This window comes from Heptranchias perlo, chromosome 13 (genome assembly GCF_035084215.1).
Source record: "Heptranchias perlo isolate sHepPer1 chromosome 13, sHepPer1.hap1, whole genome shotgun sequence".
NCBI classification, from domain to species: Eukaryota; Metazoa; Chordata; class Chondrichthyes; order Hexanchiformes; family Hexanchidae; genus Heptranchias; species Heptranchias perlo.
Window position 1 is genome coordinate 51,453,283 of NC_090337.1, and position 20,313 is coordinate 51,473,595.

Sequence of the window (20,313 nt, forward strand, 5' to 3'; positions counted from 1 at the left end):
CCTCCTTGTTGATTCTAGGACACGTTGTTGCAGAAAGCTGTCCTGAACACACTCAAGAAATTTGCTACCTTTCTGACATGAGCTCGTCTGCTTATCCCAATCAATATGAAAGTTAAAAACCCCATTAAAACCACACTGGCTATGCTACATGCTTGTCTAATCTCTGCATTTATACATTCTGCCACTTCACAGCCGCTACCAGGGGGCCTATACACAACTCCCACTACAGTCTTAAATCCTTTTCTATTGCTTAATTCCACCCATTAAATCTCCACTGCCAGCTTCCCTCTTGTTATACCTTCTCTTATCATTGAAGTAATTTCATCCTTAATCACTAAGGCTACTCCTCCCCCTCTACCAGTTTCCTTATCATTCCTGTAGACCTTATAAGTATGAATTCAACTCAGGTGTTCCTATCAATACCTGTCAAGTCGACCACTATCAGCAGCGTTCTTGTTCACAGAATATCTGGAAGTTTTATTAACTACTGAACTGTAATAAAAAAAAGTTTAAATGTCATCGACAGTTTTGCACATGGTCCATGGACTTGAGGATTAGAGGTGGGGGAGGGGATCTTCAGCTGTTTCTGCCAATCAATTTTTGCAAACCTACAACGTCCCCTTACTTGTAGCTGTTAAACCCAAGAAACATGCATAACGTTAACAGAAGACTCTGCACATTAGGGGAAGAGCTGAGATGATAGCTTATATGTGTAAGTCTTGATTTTAACACATTTCAGATGTCACACTTCCTTACAGATGTTAAAGACAGTATTTAAAAAAAAATTAAATAGCTAATGATTTCCTGCAGGTTTTTCTGATCGTGGGGAGGAGGAACTGGGAAATTATAAGCAGTTGTCAATCTACAGAGAAGCAACTGACCTCAGGATGTGCCTAATGGGAAATATGGCACTAGCTAAGCTAACAATGCCTAATTACAGCAATCAGACCATGTGGCTGTCCTTTCAGAATTCCATTTTACTGCAAGCAAGCAGTACCAGGAGAGATATGTTAGTAACAATGATGCTTTATAGTTCAACTGGTTTACTCTCCAATGGAAGGTCATGAGTTTGAACCTTAAGGTTGTTTATTACTATCATTCTAACTCTAGTTGAAGAAATGTCAGGAGTTCTCACCCATTCATTCCTGCAATGAAACACTAGCAAGAAGAAATATTTTCTCTCTTGTAAAGGTGGGGTGGCTTGCGAAGAAAACTGACAATATACAGCTCTTCCCACTTGAATCTCCTGCTGATGAACTGGGGAGCTTTTGACCCCTGTCCTGGAGCCCAGGTTGTTCCATACAAAATATGCTGGTTTGATCCAGTTTCCCAGTTTTATCAATGTTGCCTTGGGAAAGTTGTAAGTAAGAGTTAGGCATCCTGAGAAAGCAGGAAAGAAACAAAAAGGGAGAGTTATCCCACTTTTGTACATCTTCTTGTGGCAAGTTCAGGGACAGCATTGGATAGAAATGCTTTGTCACTTCTCAGCTGCAATACGTACATGATCTAGGAAAACCAGGGACTTAAGTGGGAGCAATCAAGTGAATCGAAGGAGTTTCCCCTCAAAAAGGAAAAAAGCCAAATATACATCCATCACAAAGATTTGTGAAAAAGAAAAGAAAGAACTTGGATTTATATAGCACCTTTCATGACCTCATGATGTCCCAAAGAGCTTTACAGCTAATCAAGTACTTTTTAAAGTGTAGTTATTGTTGTAACGTAGGGAAATGCGGCAGCCACTTTGCACACAGCAAGATCCCACAAACAGCAATAAGATAAATGACCAAGTCATCTGTTTGACTTTGGTTGAGGGATAAATGTTGGCCAGGACACTGCTCTTCTTCAAACAGTGCCATGGGATCTTTTATGTCTACCTGAGAGGGCAGAGGGGGCCTTGCTTTAACGTCTCATCCAAAAGACGGCACCTCCAACATCGCAGCACTCCCTCAGTGCTACACTGCAGTGTCAGCTGAGATTATGTGCTCAAATCTCTGGAGTGGGGGTTGAACCTACAACCCTCTGATTCAGAAGTGAGAGTGCTACCACTGAGCCACGGCTGCAGTGAAATATGAATATTGTTAGCTTAACAGAGTACATGATTTAATTCTTGAACTAATTAGAATGAAAGTGAGCTTGGAAATTGTCACTTAGCTATTGCCAGGCTTCATAGAATCATAGAAATGTTACAGCACGGAAGAAGGCCATTCGGCCCATCGAGTCCGTGCCAGCTCTATGCAAGAGCAATCCAGCTAGTCCCACTCCCCCGCCCTATTCCCGTAGCCCTGTAAATTTTTTCCTTTCAAGTACTTATCCAGTTCCCTTTTGAAAGCCATGATTGAATCTGCCTTCACCACCCCCTCTGGCAGTGCATTCCAGATCCTAACCACTCGCTGTGTAAAAATGTTTTTCCTCATGTCACCTTTGGTTCTTTTGCCAATCACTTTAAATCTATGCCCTCTGGTTCTTGACCCTTCCACCAATGGGAACAGTTTCTCTCTATCTACTCTGTCTAAACACTTCATGATTTTAAATACCTCGATCAAATCTCCTCTCAATCTTCTCTGTTCCAAGGAGAACAACCCCAGTTTCTCCAGTCTATCCACATAACTAAAGTCCCTCATCCCTGGAATCATTCTAGTAAATCTTTTCTGCACCCTCTCTAAGGCCTTCACATCTTTCCTAAATTGCAGTACCCAAAATTGAACACAATACTCCAGTTGTGGTCGAACCAGTGTTTTATAAAGGTTCATCATGACTTCCTTGCTTTTGTACTGTCTGCCTCTATTTATAAAGCCCAGGATCCCGCATGCTTTCTCAACCTGCCCTGCCACCTTCAACGATTTGTGCACATGTACCCCCAGATCTCTCTCTTCCTGTACCCCTTTTAGAATTGTGCCCTCTAGTTTATATTGCCTCTCCTCGTTCTTCCTACCAAAGTGTATCACCTCGCATTTTTCTGTGTTAAATTTCATCTGCCACTTCACCAGCCTGTCTATATCCTCTTGAAATCCATCACTATCCTCCTCACTATTCACTAGACTTCCAAGTTTTATGTCCTCTGCAAATTTGGAAATTGTGCCCTGTACATCCAAGTCCAAGTTATTTATATCAAGAAAAGCAGTGGGCCTAGTACCGACCCCTAGGGAACACCATTGTACATCTCCTAGTCCAAAAAACAACCATTCACCACTACTCTCTGCTTCCTGTTACTTAGCCAATTCTGTATCCTGCTGCTACTGACCCTTTATTCCATGGGCTTCAATCTTGATGATAAGCCTATTATGCGGCACTTTATCAAACGCCTTTTGAAAGTCCATATACACCACATCAACTGCACTGCCCTCATCGACCCTCTGTGACCTCATCAAAAAACTTCATCAAGTTAGTTAAACATGACTTGTCTTTAACAAGTCCGTGCTGGCTTTCCCTAATCAATCCACACTTGTCCAAGTGACTGTTAATTCTGTCCCGGATTATTGTTTCTAAAAGTTTCCCCACCACTGAGGTTAAACTGACTGGCCTGTAGTTGCTGGGTTTATCCTTACACCCTTTTTTGAACAAGGGTGTAACATTTGCAATTCTCCAGTCCTCTGGCACCACCCCCGTATCTATGGCTTATGTGATGCTTTAAAGCTATGCATCTGTTTGACAGTTTAACAAAGTATTAATTTTATCTTGGAACATTTTAGGAACATACAACCCCCCAAAACACATCGAGCAGAACAAGATAATGACAATCAACTTGCAGAATGTTAATCCCTCACCATTTTTGCAAGGTCATTTCTACCCTCATGCCACTTATCATTCCCCAAGTGAGAGGAAGATAGATCGCTTTTTGCCAACCAAAGGTATTAAGGGATATGGGCCAAAGACAGGTATATGGAGTTAGATCATAGATCAGCCATGATCTTATCAAATGGCGAGGGGGCTCGAGGGGCTGAATGGCCTACTCCTGTTCCTATGTTCCTATGTTCTAAGAGAACATGACCTAGTCCCAGGGCCCAGTAGCCAAACATTAGATGGCAAATCCCCAAGACTGATCAGGAACTCACCGTTTTCAGAATAGTTTCTTTGTTTTACATGCAGATGTCAAATGGAGGCAGGTCTCCATGGGAAGAAAATAAACGGAGCACAGGATACCCTCAGATCACTGCTACTTAGGTTCGCTCAGAATCTGCATTGGCGTAAACCAATCCTCAACATTCCTGACCCCCCTACCTGTTGTTCTGACCTTTTAATTTGTTCTATCCTATATAGGGACTCACTTCTTTTCCAGCTTCAAGTGCTGACAAAGTGTCTACACCTGAAATATTAACCACCTAGTCTAATGATTACAGACATACTGCGCATCTCCAGCATATTTTCTGTTTTAATCTCATGGTAAAACTATATCGTTCGACACTCATCGCGTATGTGCAGTTGCAAATAGTTTGTCAGAAAAATCACTGCTGCTCTAAATCCCAACACAACAGAAAGGCTTGGAAATGTGAGGCAATAAGATTAGTACCATGAAATATTTTTTCCATAAACATTGCAAAGCATTCTACTCAACTGCTTTTAGTCCAGGTGAGGAACAGCCAACAGTGACTCCATTCTTTCTCCCTCCTCCCCTTCATACACACACACACACACAGTCTCAGTTACAGGTTCCGTTCTTTTGTAGGAACCAGCAACCCTAACAAACTCCCAAATACACAAAGAAGGTGACTTTTCTTCCCTTTAAAGTAATGGCAAAATCATTCAACATTTGTGCCCAGAATTTTTTCATTTGATCCAGAAGAAAGTGTAATCGGTAAATCGACAGCAAACGCTTTTTGCTTCAGTAACAAAAACAAATTCTTGAAGTAAATTAAATATACAATGTCTTCGAGCCACGTCTCGTTCGCCGGGAACGTTTTATATATTTAATTTACTTCAAGAATTTGTGTGGATTGCACTGAGCAGCAGAGGGCACCAAATGATTTGGAAAGTAGTGAACTGAACAGTCGACAATTTGATCTAAAAGTAGAATATGCTGGAAATATCACATTAGGTCAGTCAGTAACTGTAAAAGGGAAAAGACAGGTTGTGGAATTACAATGTGTTCGCTTTACCAGTTCGGTCTTTTCTCTTTACAGATGCTGTCTGACCTGATGTGTATTTCTGGCATTCTCTGTTCTTAGTTCAGATTTCCAGCATTTACACCTTTTTCTAGATGGACAGTTCCACTTTACAAATAATAACACACACGCTGACTTAGCAACATCATCTATGCAAAGGTCTAAACAGCCTCTATCACATTTACAGAGGAGTATGTAGTTACAGTTGTTGATCATTATTGTCTGTAAATCATGAAGTATTACACACATTTCACCTCTCACCCCACCCCCACTCCGTTAACAGAATCAGATAAAACCTGTCCACTGGCCCTTCTAAACGGTGCTGCAGCTGCTGGTACCGGTCTCAGACTGGTATGTGTGGAGTGTAATGTACAGCTCGCAGACTGGAGTTATACCGCTGGTACGGCATCCTTCCAGATTGCAGCGAGGTCAGCCACAATGGAGCCCTGTGCCTCCGTCCTTCTTAAAACATATGCAAGGGGCCGTCCACTGCCCTTCCTACGGCTATTTTTTTCTGCTGGGTAGAGTATAAATTCAGGTGGGATCGTCAGTTCTCTGTAACACTCAGCTCTGTCCGGGCTGGAGCGTCAGGCTCGCCTGGTGATTCACAGCAGGGCAGGGGAGCGTCTGCTGCTGTCCTGCACTGTTAGTCACTGATTTATAGATACGCGGCGGATCAGGGTGGGCATTTTTCTGGCTTATAAACAAATCTTGTTCGGACTTTTGCGGTTTAAGCTCCAACGGGGGAGACCAAAAGCGCTAAAGAAACAATCAACTGCAGCTCAGCAAAACGTTCAGTCACCGAACGGGAACCGGAGTTCTTGCCTTAACAGACTGCTCCCTCTCGCAAGCTCTACTTCTCCCACTCTTCGCCTCCCCCTTTCCCTCGTCCTGCTCTTTCCTTCCCCCTCCCTCATCCTTGCGTCCACCATCTTCTTCCCCCTCCCCCTTCCTTCCCCCTCCCTTCTTTCCCCCATCCCCTCCTTCTTCCATCTCCCCTTCATCTTCCTTCCATCTTCCCACCTGCTCTCCCTCTTCCTTCCCCCCCCTCTTCCTTCCATCCTCTTCCTTCCCCATCCCTCTTCCTGCTCCTCCCTACACTCATCCTTGCCACCTCCCTCTTCCTTCCACATGCCCTCCCTCTTCCTTCCCCCCCCCCCACCACTGTCCTCCCTCTTCCTCCCCCTCCCTCCTACTCCTGTCTTCCTACCCCTCCCTTCCCTCTTCCTACCCCCTCACCTCCCTCTTCCTAGCCTCCTCCCTTTCTCCCTTCCTTCCTCTCCATCTCCCCTTCCTTCCCCTCCATCTGCCTTCACTCCCTTCCCTTCCCTCCCTCTTCCTCCCACCCACCCTCCCTCCTCTTCCTTCCCCCCTCTCGCTCTTCCTTCCCCTCTGTGCTGTAAAATTCTATGTTGAATTGCAGAGAATTTCACAACACAGAAACAGGCCATTCAGCCCAACAGGTCTATGTCGGTGTTTATGCTCCTCCCACACCTACTTCATCTCACCCTATCAGCATATCCTTCTATTCTTTTCTCCCTCATGTACTTATCTAGCTTCCCCTTAAAGGCATCTATACTATTCGCCTCAACTGCTCCTTGTGGTAGCAAGTTCCACATTCTCACCGCTCTCTGAGTAAAGTAGTTTCTCCTGAATTCCTTATTGGATTTATTAGTGAATTATCTTATATTAATGATCCCTAGTTTTGAACTCCCCCACAAGTGGAAATATCTTCTCTACGTCTACCCTATCAAACCCTTTCATTATTTTAAAGACCTCTATTAGGTCACCCCTCAGCCTCCTCTTTTCTAGAGAAAAGAACCCCAGCCTGTTCAGTCTTTCCTGATAGTTATAACCTCTCAGTTCTGGTATCATCCTTGTAAATCATTTTTGCACTTTCTCTAGTGCCTCTATATCCTTTTTGTAATAATAGGAATAATCTGCGCAGGACATAATACTCAATATATTTTAGTTTTCTCTCATTTTTCTTATAGTCAGAAATATGATGACACAACAACCATTGAAGTAAAGGGGATTAATCACCTCTTTCTGTTCAAATTATATTCAATCAGTGGGCTTCAGTTATAACAGAATTAAAAATGAATGGCAGTGGTTAGTTGGATAAAATATTAGACCTGTCAGTGCAGAAAGAAAATTATGCAAATATTTGAATATATTTATATCTCACAAAAAACAAGATCAATGAAACAAAAATGCTTTTTCATTTTTCATATGAAAGCTAGTGTCAAAGGTCATCAAAATCTTGCTATGTATTTGTACATGATTTAAGTGTTGTAAATGTAAAGTCTATGAAGGACCAAGAAATAAGGTTGAACTTTTGACACCTTACTGTTATGTCAGTTTATGATGATCATACTGAAGTATGCTGCATTCAGGAACTCCATTAAAAACAGTTGGCAGACACAAAATAGTAGGAAACGGGTTCTTTTATTTAATTATTCAGACCAGTATCTTAGACCCACATCTCTTTAATTTTCTAACATTATTCAAAGGCATACAATAAGAATAAAGCCATCACAAATACCTTTCTCCCAAAGGTAAAAGGTTAAGTAAATTTAATTATCTTCAGAGGCAGTTGGATTTCCTTGAGAATCATCTTCATTTTCAGTTACATGGTGAGTCTCCTGATCACCTTGATATTGTTCTTCGTACCCTGCACTGTAAGGGTCATATACATGGTGATATTGATCATAAGATCTCGTCACATCATTAATATCATTCTCATAAGGACACGGAGATTCAAGGTCTGGATCACAGATAATTTCATAACGGCTAGTATCTTGGGAGTCAAGCTCTCCATCTGTAATGGTGAATCGTTGCATGCGGCATTCAAGATCATAGTCAGGATCACAGTCAGAATCTGGCTCATACACATGCTCCCGTTCATTGGGACAATTGGAATCATAGTATGGGTCACAATCTTCTCTGTGCATTTGGTCACCGCCGTGAGATTGAGAGGTGCGGCAGTCAGGATCATAGTTAGGGTTACAGCTGTGCTCTGGTTGACGAGAGTCCGTTGTCTCTCTACCACAGTAAGGGTCATATGGGTCACAATCTTCGGCTTGTGCTCTTTCACTGGTGTGGGAGAGACTGTTACTGCAGTTAGGGTCATGGTCAGGGTTACACTCACGGTCGGAGTCATTTGAATTCGTTGTCTGTTTGTGACAGTTTGGATCATAATTTGGGTCACAATCTTCTGTGGCTGTTCTGCCATGCGATTGTTCATTAATGTGGGATTGGGATCTGTCGCAATAAGGGTCAACATTTGGATCACAATTCTCCATGGCTGTTCTTTCTTGCTCCCTAGTACGGGATTGGGAATAATAACATTCAGGATCAGTGTATGGGTCACAATTCTCTGTGGCTGTTCTTTCTTGCTCCCTAGTACGGGATTGGGAATAATAACATTCAGGATCAGTGTAAGGGTCACAGGGCTCTGTAGCTGTTCTTTCTTGCTCCCGAGTACGGGATTGGGAATAATAACATTCAGGATCAGTGTATGGGTCACAATTCTCTGTAGCTGTTCTTTCTTGCTCCCTAGTACGGGATTGGGAATAATAACATTCAGGATCAGTGTAAGGGTCACAATTCTCTGTAGCTGTTCTTTCTTGCTCCCTAATACGGGATTGGGAATAATAACAACGAGGATCAGTGTATGGGTCACAGTTCTCTGTGGCTGTTCTTTCTTGTTCTCTAGTACGGGATTGGGAATAATAACATTCAGGGTCAGTGTAAGGGTCACAGTTCTCTGTGGCTGTTCTTTCTTGCTCCCTAGTACGGGATTGGGGATAATAACATTCAGGATCAGTGTAAGGGTCACAGTTCTCTGTGGCTGTTCTTTCTTGCTCTCTAGTACGGGATTGGGAATAATAACATTCAGGATCAGTGTAAGGGTCACAGTTCTCTGTGGCTGTTCTTTCTTGCTCTCTAGTACGGGATTGGGAATAATAACATTCAGGATCGGTGTATGGGTCACAGTTCTCTGTGGCTCTTCTTTCTTGCTCCCTAGTACGGGATTGGGAATAATAACACTCAGAATCGGTGTATGGGTCACAGTTCTCTGTGGCTGTTCTTTCTTGCTCCCTAGTACGGGATTGGGAATAATAACACTCAGAATCGGTGTAAGGGTCACAATTCTCTGTAGCTGTCCTTTCTTGCTCCCTAGTACGGGATTGGGAATAATAACAACGAGGATCAGTGTATGGGTCACAATTCTCTGTGGCTGTTCTTTCTTGCTCCCTAGTATGGGATTGGGAATAACATTCAGGATCAGTGTATGGGTCACAGTTCTCGGTGGCTCTTCTTTCTTGCTCCCTAGTACGGGATTGGGAATAATAACAACGAGGATCAGTGTAAGGGTCACAGTTCTCTGTAGCTGTTCTTTCTTGCTGGCTAGTACGAGATTGGGAATAATAACAATAAGGATCAGTGTATGGGTCACAGTTCTCTGTGGCTGCTCTTTCATTACAATGAGGGTCACGTTCAGGATCACAATTTCTGTTGTGGTCAGGTACACGATTATATTGTTCATTTCGATGGCAGTTGGGGTCATATGGGTCACATCTAGCACTTGGCTGAGAATCGTGAACTGGATAACAGTCTGGGTGATAATAGAGGTCACAATCATAACCTTCCTTTGTTTTACCTTTGTACACAGATTGAGGCCTATGACAGTTCCGATCATACTCAGGATCACAATCAGGGTCTTGAACACCTTGGTCAATAGATTTCACATTTTGTCGACAGTTGAGGTCATGATATGGGTCACATTCAAATTCATTCTTACCACCATATGCAGAGCTATCAGGACTACAATACGGGTCATATCTGGGGTCACATTCAGAGTCTGGTGCAGGCTCATCTTTAGGATGATATGCCGATTGACAGTTGCGATCATAGTATGGATCACAATCATATGGATTTTTATATGCAGGTACAGCGGAGCGACAATATGGATCCTTTGCAGTGTCACAGGCAGGATATGTGGAACGTGTTTCTTTCCTTGTTCTTGGAAAGCAGTTAGGGTCTCCGTATGGGTCACATGCTTGCTGCAGATAGGCAACCAGTGCTATACAGTGTGGATTGTTTGGATCATATGGATTACAATACTGGTTTACTAACTGAGCATATTGTTCATAAGTGAGGGATTGTTGGTAACATTTTGCATCATAACGTGGATCACAAGCAAAAAACGCTGAAGGAGTGTGTTTAGAAGATGATTCAGGGCTACAGTAAGGATCTTTCTGGGGATCACATGACTGTCCCTGGGATCTGCATTGGGGGTTTTTGTATGGGTCACAAGCTTCAGTTCTGCAGTATGGATCTTTCTGTGGATCACAAGGGTATGTTTCAGTTCTGCAGTGCGGATCTTTCTGTGGATCACAAGGGTACTTATCAGTTCTACAGTATGGATCTTTCTGTGGATCACAAGCGTATGTTTCGGTTCTGCAGTATGGATCTTTCTGAGGATCACAAGGGTACGTTTCGGTTCTACAGTATGGATCTTTCTGTGGATCACAAGAATATGTTTCGGTTCTGCAGTATGGATCTTTCTGTGGATCACAAGAGTATGTTTCGGTTCGACAGTATGGATCTTTCCGTGAATCACAAGGGTACTTATCAGTTCTGCAGTACGGATCTTTCTGTGGATCACAAGGGTATGTTTCGGTTCTGCAATGTGGGTCTCTGTATGGGTCACATTGCTTCTGAGTATAAGCTACTTGCTTGTGATCAACAGTTGGCTGACAATTGGGATCTTTTTTTGTGTCACATTCCTCTTCACGTATACGCTGCAGGTATGCTTGATACGACTGACGGGACTCATCTCTGTTCTTGGCTTGAAGGTATTGTAGATAAACTTTGTCCATTTCATGTATCTGCAAAACGAGTAAGTGAAATGGAAATAGTGGTGGATAACAGGGACTGCTGCAAAATTGTGGCACATTTTACACTTCCTTATTACTAAAGGTAGGTACTGGCAAAAAAAAAATCTTCTTTGATAGATTGCAATTCATAATTTCCTTATTCTCCACTTTAGGTTTTCGTGTGTCACATACTGCCCCTCAACCAGGAGGTTCAGCAAGCCATTTCCCCTCTTAAACCAATGGCCAGGAGGTACGCGAGAGTGCTTGTGTGGTTGGCTTGCTTCTTCTACTGGGAAGCACCTCAGTTCAGCTTAGTTCACCTCTCTGGCAGCCCAGTTGAGATTAGGAAACCACCATGTTAAAACAGAATACTCAACCTGTTGAAGTTTGAATTCCTATAAACTTAAATTAACTTCTAGGTAAATTGGGCTTTTTCCTTTGGAAAAGGGGAGACTTTGAGGTGACCTAATTGAAATTTTCAAAATTATGAAGAGACTTAACAAAGTTGATCCAATCAAATTGTTCACTATGGCAAAGGGCTCAAATAATTAGGAAGACACAAGTTAAAAATTAGGAACTAGCCAGTTGGGCAAGATTTTTCATCCAAAAAATTGTGGTGCCGTGGAGTAAGTTATCAGAGAAGACCATGGAAGTGTACTGTTTAAATGCACCCAAGAGGCAATTAGATACTCTATGGACAAAGAGAGAGAATAGAGCTTTATGGTGAGAAGGTGGGTAGTTGGAGTCAATCTGTAAAAAAGGGATTTACTTGTTGGCTTAATGTTCTGTTTACTGCAGCTAGGGCTAAAGGAAAAAATGTTACAGCAGAAGGCAGAAAGAAAGAAACTATTTATTTATATATCTCTCAGAAGTGTCCCAAAAGGCTTCACAAAGAATGAATTACACTCTGCAGGTACTGTTGCTATATGGCAGCCATTTTGCACACTGAATGGTCCCACAAACAGCAGTGAGATGCATGAGGAGTTAATCTGTTTCCAATGATATTGGTTGAGGGAAGAATGTTGGCCAGGAGAAGTCCCTTTTTTGGAATCTTTAAACCACGTAGAGGCTAATGCCAAAAGATGAATGAGGTTCCATTGTAACATTACCACAGAGACAAATTTAACAACAAGCCATATTTTAAAATATCCTACTACAGTGAAAGATCTCCACTGCTTCACCTCATTGGGGTAGGTATATTGATAACAGTCTCAAATTACAACATTCAATAGGTCACCCAATGTCACATCTTGAAACATTTGACTTTATTGAAAAAAATAAAGTCTTCCCATAAAAATTGAAAAAACATGGTATATAATTATAAGCATTAAGATCTGCTGACATGTTATGTGCCAATATTTTTTAATTTTTCTTTTAATGTGATCTATCATCAACAGGGCTAGTACATCTATGGCGACCTTGGTGTCCAATAATCGGCTTTAAAAGTATCAATAGCATTCACTGGGGATAGTAATATCCCTTGATGGCATCATTATTCCAGATTCGCCCGAAAAAGATTTCTATTAGATTATAGGGAAATTCCATACAAAGATAATTACCAAAAGATTACTTATGAACTGCTTTCATAGTTTGTCATCTGAAAAAAAGACAACACAGATGTGAAGTCCATAAATTTCAGTATGTGCTTTTAGATTAAACAGATCAATGTGGTTATTTGGCTTAAGGTCATTTATTGTTTCATAATTCCATCTGATTGGTAAATATGGCCATTTTTCATGCATAAATCCCTCTTTCACCAGAATAATGGGTACTTACTCCTTCATCAAATCCAATATTTGAGAAATGCTGGTACCAATTCCAGAAATCTGGGTACTGTCGATACCGTTTGGTATTTCGTTTAGAACGCGTCAGTTTGCTTAAGAAGTTTGTTGCTTCTTTGGGCTCCACAGTAATTTTCTCTTCAACAACTGGAGAAAACAGAAAACATGAAAATGGCTGAAATCACGACAGCTAATTTTGCCACAGCCCACCAACTCTGGCAAATCAGATCTGTGGTTTCCCTCTTCACAAGTTTTGGTTAAATCAGACTTCCCCATTGGTGAAAATTAAATTTAAAATTAAGGAGGAGCACTGCAACCTGTGCACTTATTTAAAATAAATTATTTTAATAATACTGCTTTGTCCCAGCACTGATCCCTAAATAAAATGTTCTAAACTGCAATAGTGGACCTGTTGCAATACCATGTCACTCTTATTGTTACTACACTGTTTTATATCATGTTCTGATTATAACAGAATTTCAAAACACCAAGCCCCATTTCTATTCTTGTCTTTACAATGCTTCATATTGTAATGAAAGAGGTTTCATTTGAAATTAAATGTGTCATCACAAAGGACACAGATTTAAGATAATTGGCACAAGAACGAGGGGGAGATGAGGAGAATTTTTTTACGCAGCGAGTTATGATGATCTGGAATGCACTGCCTAAAAGGGTGGTAGAAGCAGATTCAATAGTAACTTTCTCACTATGGGGAAAGAGCAGGAGAGCGGGACTAATTGGATAACTCTTTCAAAGAGCCAGCACAGGCATGATGGGCGGAATGGCCTCCTTCTATGACTCCAGTAAAGTTTGCCTACTGTTACAGTCTAACAGATGAAAGCTCCTCAGCCAAACACAGCCAATCTGAATTTCAAGACACAATTTCCGTCATACCTCTGTGCAAATTGTTCTGACATTAGCCAATGCATCAGCATGTAAACAAGCTCAAACATTACCTTAACGTAGACATTTATTGCAGTAATTTATTGACCTTTCTACTAAAACATTTTATTTCCACACCTATTGTCCTCCAACTGACGTTCATTTCAATTATTTTGTAGTTCTATTTAAACATAATCACATTTGTTTTATAAGTCCAGTTGTTTTACAGTCCTCTTAATGCCTGGAAAGAAACATTTTTGTACTATTCACACCCAGACAATTGCACCTTTCTCAGTAATTTTGAATAAAACCCAATTTTCCTATAGTCTAGTTTTCATAATTATAAACCACAAATACTCAAAATTCAATTATGATCACCAGTAAATGTATTGCAATTACAGAATGTAGTAATGACTGTAGTGTATGCAATAAAAGGCTTCAAGCTGATTAAAAATGTGAATGCAAGAAAGAAAAGAAAGAGCATGCATTTATAGAGTGTCTTTTAAGATCTCAGGAGATCCCAAAGCGCTGCACAGTGAAGTACTTTTGAAGTTTAGTTACTGTTGTAAATGTAGGGAAACGTGGCAATCAAAATTGCACACAGCAAGGTCCCACAAACAGCAATGAGATAAATGGCCAGATAATCTGCTTTTGGTGGTGTTGGTTGAGGGATAAATGTTGGCCAGGATACTGGTAGAAATCCTCTGCCCTTCTTCGAATAGTGCCATTGGATATTTTACACCCACCCGAGAGGGCCTCGGTTTAATGTCTCATCTGAAAGAGGGCATCTCCGACATTGGAGAACTCTCTCAGTACTACACTGATTGTTAGGTTAGCCTAGGTTGTGTGCTCATGACCTTATTATTCAGAGGCAAGACTGCTGCCACCGAACCAAGGCTTAAATATTGATGCAGGGATCTGAAGTTTATTTTTATTAAGAAAACCTAAGTGAAAGGCCAAGGCTCAAATACAGAATACCACCAAGATTTTAAAAAAAGAGGGAGTGAAACAGGAAGTAGTAGTTAGGTGATGCCAGATTTGAGTTTTAAAATACTACAAATTGTAGGAGGAAAGGAAGACTGCAGGATGGAAAAGTTTCAGTCTTGAAGTGCTGGGAAAGTATGGACTGGATCTTGCTGGAGCAGGGCATCTCGCAGTGTGCCCCGTTAGTTAGACCTTTTTCTGCACCCATTAGCTCAAAACATGTTTGCGCCGTAACTTGCTGGAAGTGTGAGCTGATAAACAGTGTGGCACGGGCAACAGGGCATCTGGGACCTCAGTGAATGATGGGACCAACAGTGTACCTCCTTAACCATTGAGATTTGAGGATTGAGAAAGAAACAGAGGAATGACTGAGAAGAAGGGTACATTAGAATGGGAGAATTAGAGTCAAATCAGGTACAGTAAGAGAAATAAAGAGTGGGAAAGAAAGGTTGGAGTATGAGAGAGAAAAAAAGAGATGGAAAGGAAAAATAAGAAAAAAATCGTTGAAGTTCAAAACTTGACATTTTAAAAATCTCTAAGAACAATTTACCACAGTTTAAATTGTTCAATTTCTGGGCCAGAGAGTTTGATTGGCATTGCATTAACAATTATCACATTGTTAAAAAGGTACTTACACTATTAATTACCATACTTAACTTTCTACGGCGAGTTTAATGGGCAATTAATGTGAAAATACAGCAAATTCTTAAAAATAATGGGGAAGCTAAGGGTGAGATGCCCTTGTGTGAAGCTAAAGGTGGAGCGGCATAAATCGACCAGCGAGTTCTGGAGATTCACAACTCACGCCGTATCTCTTAATCCCCTGAACTTGCTGGCCGATTTGCACATTAATAACGGCGTGCGTCGTTAACACGCATTATTTTTCCAGCAAGATCTGGCCCAATGAGTTGGAGTAGGAGGACAGAGTGTTGATTTCAACAGTGGGGGATGCAGGGAGGAGAAACATGCAGGAAAGAGTTTCTCGAATTTAGAAGGAACAAAGGAAAATAGTTCAGATGAATATAACCATAGTAGTATTTATACAATGGTGAGAGCATGGACAGGTTGCCAACCAAGAGAGAGAGAGAAATTGGATGCTGGAGGAGAGAGAAGGATTACTTGTCAGATGACAAGCTTTTTCTTTATTCTGTCCAAGATTGTGAGAAAACTGGTGAAAGATCCTCTCCGGATTTGGGAACAGTATTCCAGTCTTGGAAGGATTTGACCTTTATGGAGAGTTAAAAGTTGAGGGCTCCATTACATTAGGAAAATAAACCATGAAGCATTTAGATAATATATTTAGTCTGAATTCTGCCACCATCCAAAAATCAATCTGCCTCCCCATATGGGGATTATTTTATTAGTTCTCTGAATACTGCACAACATAACTTCCCACTAAGGGAAAAATCGACACGATAAAGGCTATTTGCTGTGGTGTCTGGCTGGTATCATATCCATCTTCAGCCAGACATACATATTTACTATTGGCAGGTAATTAGGAAAGCCATTCAGGCATCTCAGCTCATGAAGAATTCACAATTTTGTTCCAATAAGCAGCGAATATAGCAGGTGCGGGTGTTCACTTAATGTGCCGGTCGTACTGCAGATTGTGTGGTGACAATGCAAATCAGTGGAGAATCTGCAGTACGATTTCAGCACAATTCACTTTAACAGAACTGAAGCAAACGTCTTAAACTTTATATTTAAACTTTCTACGCTAAAAATGCTACCACCACTTGGAGACCAGTTATCAGAACTCTGCTCATGTGCAGAGTTCCATTTTCTCCAAGAGCAAAGCGGTGCACAGACAGCGGTATAACTCAGTGCTGCCAGCTCATACCAGTCAAAAAGTAGGTACTGGTCTCAAAACACGAGGACATAATTTTATTCAGGATACTTAAGATCTCAACCAATGCCATTTATGGACAATAAAGAATTTATTGTAATTGAAAGTGAAACAAACTCATTAATTTCATTTAAGGAACGATTTTAGAAACAAATACTAATTTAAATAAATAAGTGGTTCCCTCAATAGCTCATCGTGTCTATCCAGTGAGTGGCTGAACCACACAGATCAAGTTCACTCCTTGATCTATTCACTAGTTGTAGGGTCGCTACAACTGGGTCAGGGAGAGAAAAGTCAACCAAGGTTCCCACTGCTATTCATTAACCAGCATTCTCTGCTAGAAGTGCAGCTCTACAGATGGTGAGAGTGATCTCACCTCATGGTCGAATAGTGTTCACAACACGCAAGGTCAATGTCCACACATGAATAATGGCCACCTGGGTGAGGTACCAGAGGGTGCCAGGTAACTAGGGAACCACACCACAACAAATAATAAACACCCTCAGAAGCGTAAAGTGGCAAGAAAGAAACTAATTTTGAATATAGGATGCCCGGTTATGTTGTGGCCAGTCAATTTACAGTATGTGATTTTTTTTTAAACATTCAAAGTACACTGTCAAACCCATTAAACTCCCCAGATTTTAACTATGACCCATTTAAAATAGTACTTTATTAATAGTAACAATAATGCTATATTTAAAATTGAAAATGGAAAAAGCACAATACAAGTTAATACTCGATAATGAAAGCTGAGTGGCAGGCTGGCAGTTTTATTTTTTAAGTTTCCTATTTCTCCACCCCCCCACCCCCACCCCTAAAGGCAGTGACTCAGGTTGAAGGGCTGTTCCGTGGGCTCGACCACCATTCCACTACCTCGCCCGAGAGTGGCTGTTCTTGACGTCTCAGCTTAGAGATCATCAGCAAGCTATTTGACTTGCACTGGGAGTGGCGGGGGGGCGGGGGGGCAGTGGGAAGAATTACATCAAATTGATTTCCAGCAGGGGTAACTGGATAGTGAAGATAGCAGGAATCCTGGTTGATTATTTTCCCCCCTTGCTTAGTATACTGAGGGTAATTATACTGCTCATATATACATTCCAGCAATGATCAGCTAACTGATCACAGGGCAGAGATCAAACCCGAGACCTACCCGCTCGGTATGGCTTAATACCACATCAGGCAGTGCAGCTACCGACTGTGCCATCGGGGGAATCCTCTAACCTGCTGCTTTAAGTAATACAGGTATTTTACTAGAAAGAAAACAAACTCGGTAATTGCTAGCTGCGCAGATGCTTCTTGCTGCGTTCTATTAGCATGCAGCGGGCTACTTACCATCCCTTTTAAAGAGCTGGCGCAGCACGTTAGCCTCCAGCGTGTCTGAAAGAGAACAGCAAAAAGGCAAACCAGATGTGACAGACTGAAAGAACAAGGGCAAAACGACTACCTGCTAAACAGGACGTTCTGTGCACACAGTGGGATCCTCGTATTGCAGTACTACAGGTGGTATTTTAGTGGATTAATCTTCAAACACTTTAGGTCTTTAGTCCCAAAACTAAAATCAGCAGGAGTTGGTTGTTAATGTGACCAAATGGAAAGCCAGGCCTCAAACTACAAAGCTAATCCAATATGCCCAAAGCATTATAGAAATAAAACCTTCTAGAATCTACTAGTAAGGAGTTCTGCATGTTTATTCCATATTTCTATTTTAAAAAATTTGCTTAGCAACAAAAAAAGATAATGTTTTATAATGATTCAAAGCTGATTCACAAGACAACTCGGGCAAACCATTGTCTCTGTTTTACTCTTTTTTTTCTCTCTGCAAATTTAAGAATCCAGTCCTTAAATAGTATTTTCATTTTGGTTTGATTTAGTTTCAATAATATGCATATTTCCTGTCACATAACACCTAAAATTTTACTTGCTGAAAATTTGCAGTATTGAAAAGTGGTTAAATTGAACTGGAGCAATGTACAGCACAATGCATAGAACAATCACTCGGTCAAAATCCTGAAACTCCTTATCTAACAGCAAAGTGGGAGTATCTTTACCTCACAGACTGCAACGGTTCAAGAAGGCTGCTCACCACCAACTTCTCAAGGGCAACTAGGGATAGGCAATAAATGCTGGCCTTGCTAGCAACGCCCACATCCCAAGAATGAATAATAATAAAAAAATAACTGGGAGTTTGCTACAAAGCTGTAATTTTGTTGAGGAGTTTAGTTAGTATCATTAACATAGTTACTGGCTTGTCAAGGTCATCTCAACCGTGAGATTGATTCACAGTACATACTTTAACCCATTCCAAGGGATTTATATTCATATATAATACATACATATTATATAGTAAATAGGGTTTTCCCCCAATTAAATAATGTAGTTTTTTTGCTGTTACATACTGGGGGTAATAAAATGGCAGTTGCGTAGATCAGGCATTGTGACAAGTGACTTGTAGGTGCATAACATCACAGATGACTAGTTTAACAATGTTTCGTTGCAGCAATTTGGCAGTTGATAAACAATATAGATTATATTCCAGAATATTTTTATTTTCATTATTTTATGGATAAATTATAGAATTGTATTTGGTTCCATGTCAATATGAGACAGTCTGGACATTAGTATTATCACAGGGTTACTTCTAGCAGTGACTGGTGAACCAAAATGGAACCGGAACCAGAACCAGTGACCAACTAATCAGGAACCCATTGCTCTGTAACTTGTGTTACCAACTTTCTCCCCATTTTAAAAAATTGTTAGACATTTCAATGAATGAACTGTGGGACAAAGAATCTTTGTTCCACTCCTGTATAGTTTTAATCATATTTTTGTTCCTAAAATGTTGATTTTATGGAATATAGTGCAGAATACATTCCACAGAAACATTAAACATGTCTTCATTTTAGGTACGCCAGTGATGTAGTCCACTGATGTACTTATATTGAGTGTGGTAGGACATGGATCCACTCTCCCAACATGACTTTCCACAATGAGTTCTCATGACAGCTAGGCTAGCAAGGTAAAGTACTAAAGAACAGCCATGGCCGTTTTCTAAAGAGAGAGAAAAAAAAATCAGAAGGCAAATATGGTATCGTACAAAAGAAAACTGATTGCAAGTCAGTATAATTTTGCATACACGTGTATTGCCATATTTGCTAATTTAATATCATCAATCGGCTTTGAAATAAGAACAATTTGGATATTCTGCCAGATGTAGTGCAGATGTGAATCATTTAATCACCATAAATGCAAGAAGAAAATAGAAAATCTCTAATAAAATATTAAAAGTAGTTAAATAATTCCACTCACCGGGTAAGAACAAGACGATTAGAACCACAGTGGTCAGGATCAAAGAGAACACGTTCCCCTTTGTGCAGCCCATATTTTAACACCTGTACATACTGTGGAAAAACACAATAAAAGATGTGTATAATTGCCTCTTGTGATGTTGAGTGCAAATTGATGGCACATTTCCATGCACAATCTGAGATTAATAACATCCCTTTTACCAACTGTAAGAAAATTACAGATCCAGTCGATTACATAAGAATGTTTAGGAATAGGAAAAGGCCATAAGCCTATCCCTTTTCCACAAATCAACTCCACTTTCTCATCATCTCCATTAACCTCTTCTCTCTCCAGAAATGCATCTAATTGTCCCTTGATCTTATTTATACTATCCACTTCAACAACCATCCCTGGTAACTTATTCCAAAACTCTATTATTCAGATGAAAATATTCAGCCCAGTCTCCCTTCTTATTACTCAGTTTGAACCTTTTTCCTTGTTGTCTGCACTCTTCACCACAGTGAACTATTTGACTGGATCCCTTCCTAATT

The 20,313-nt window shown here is 40.8% G+C and overlaps 1 protein-coding gene across 1 annotated transcript; it reads right to left on the minus strand.

The window, feature by feature from the left end:
- Positions 1 to 7,547: 7,547 nt before the first annotated feature.
- On the minus strand, positions 7,548 to 20,101 carry LOC137331099 (uncharacterized). The gene is made up of 4 exons (XM_067994701.1): positions 19,784 to 20,101; positions 17,810 to 17,854; positions 12,761 to 12,912; positions 7,548 to 10,996 (listed from the first exon to the last, which is right to left on the minus strand). The coding sequence occupies exons 1-4, from the start codon at positions 19,854 to 19,856 to the stop codon at positions 7,676 to 7,678; spliced, it is 3,591 nt and encodes a 1,196-aa protein (XP_067850802.1). The 5' UTR covers positions 19,857 to 20,101; the 3' UTR covers positions 7,548 to 7,675.
- Between the last annotated feature and the right edge of the window lie 212 nt (positions 20,102 to 20,313).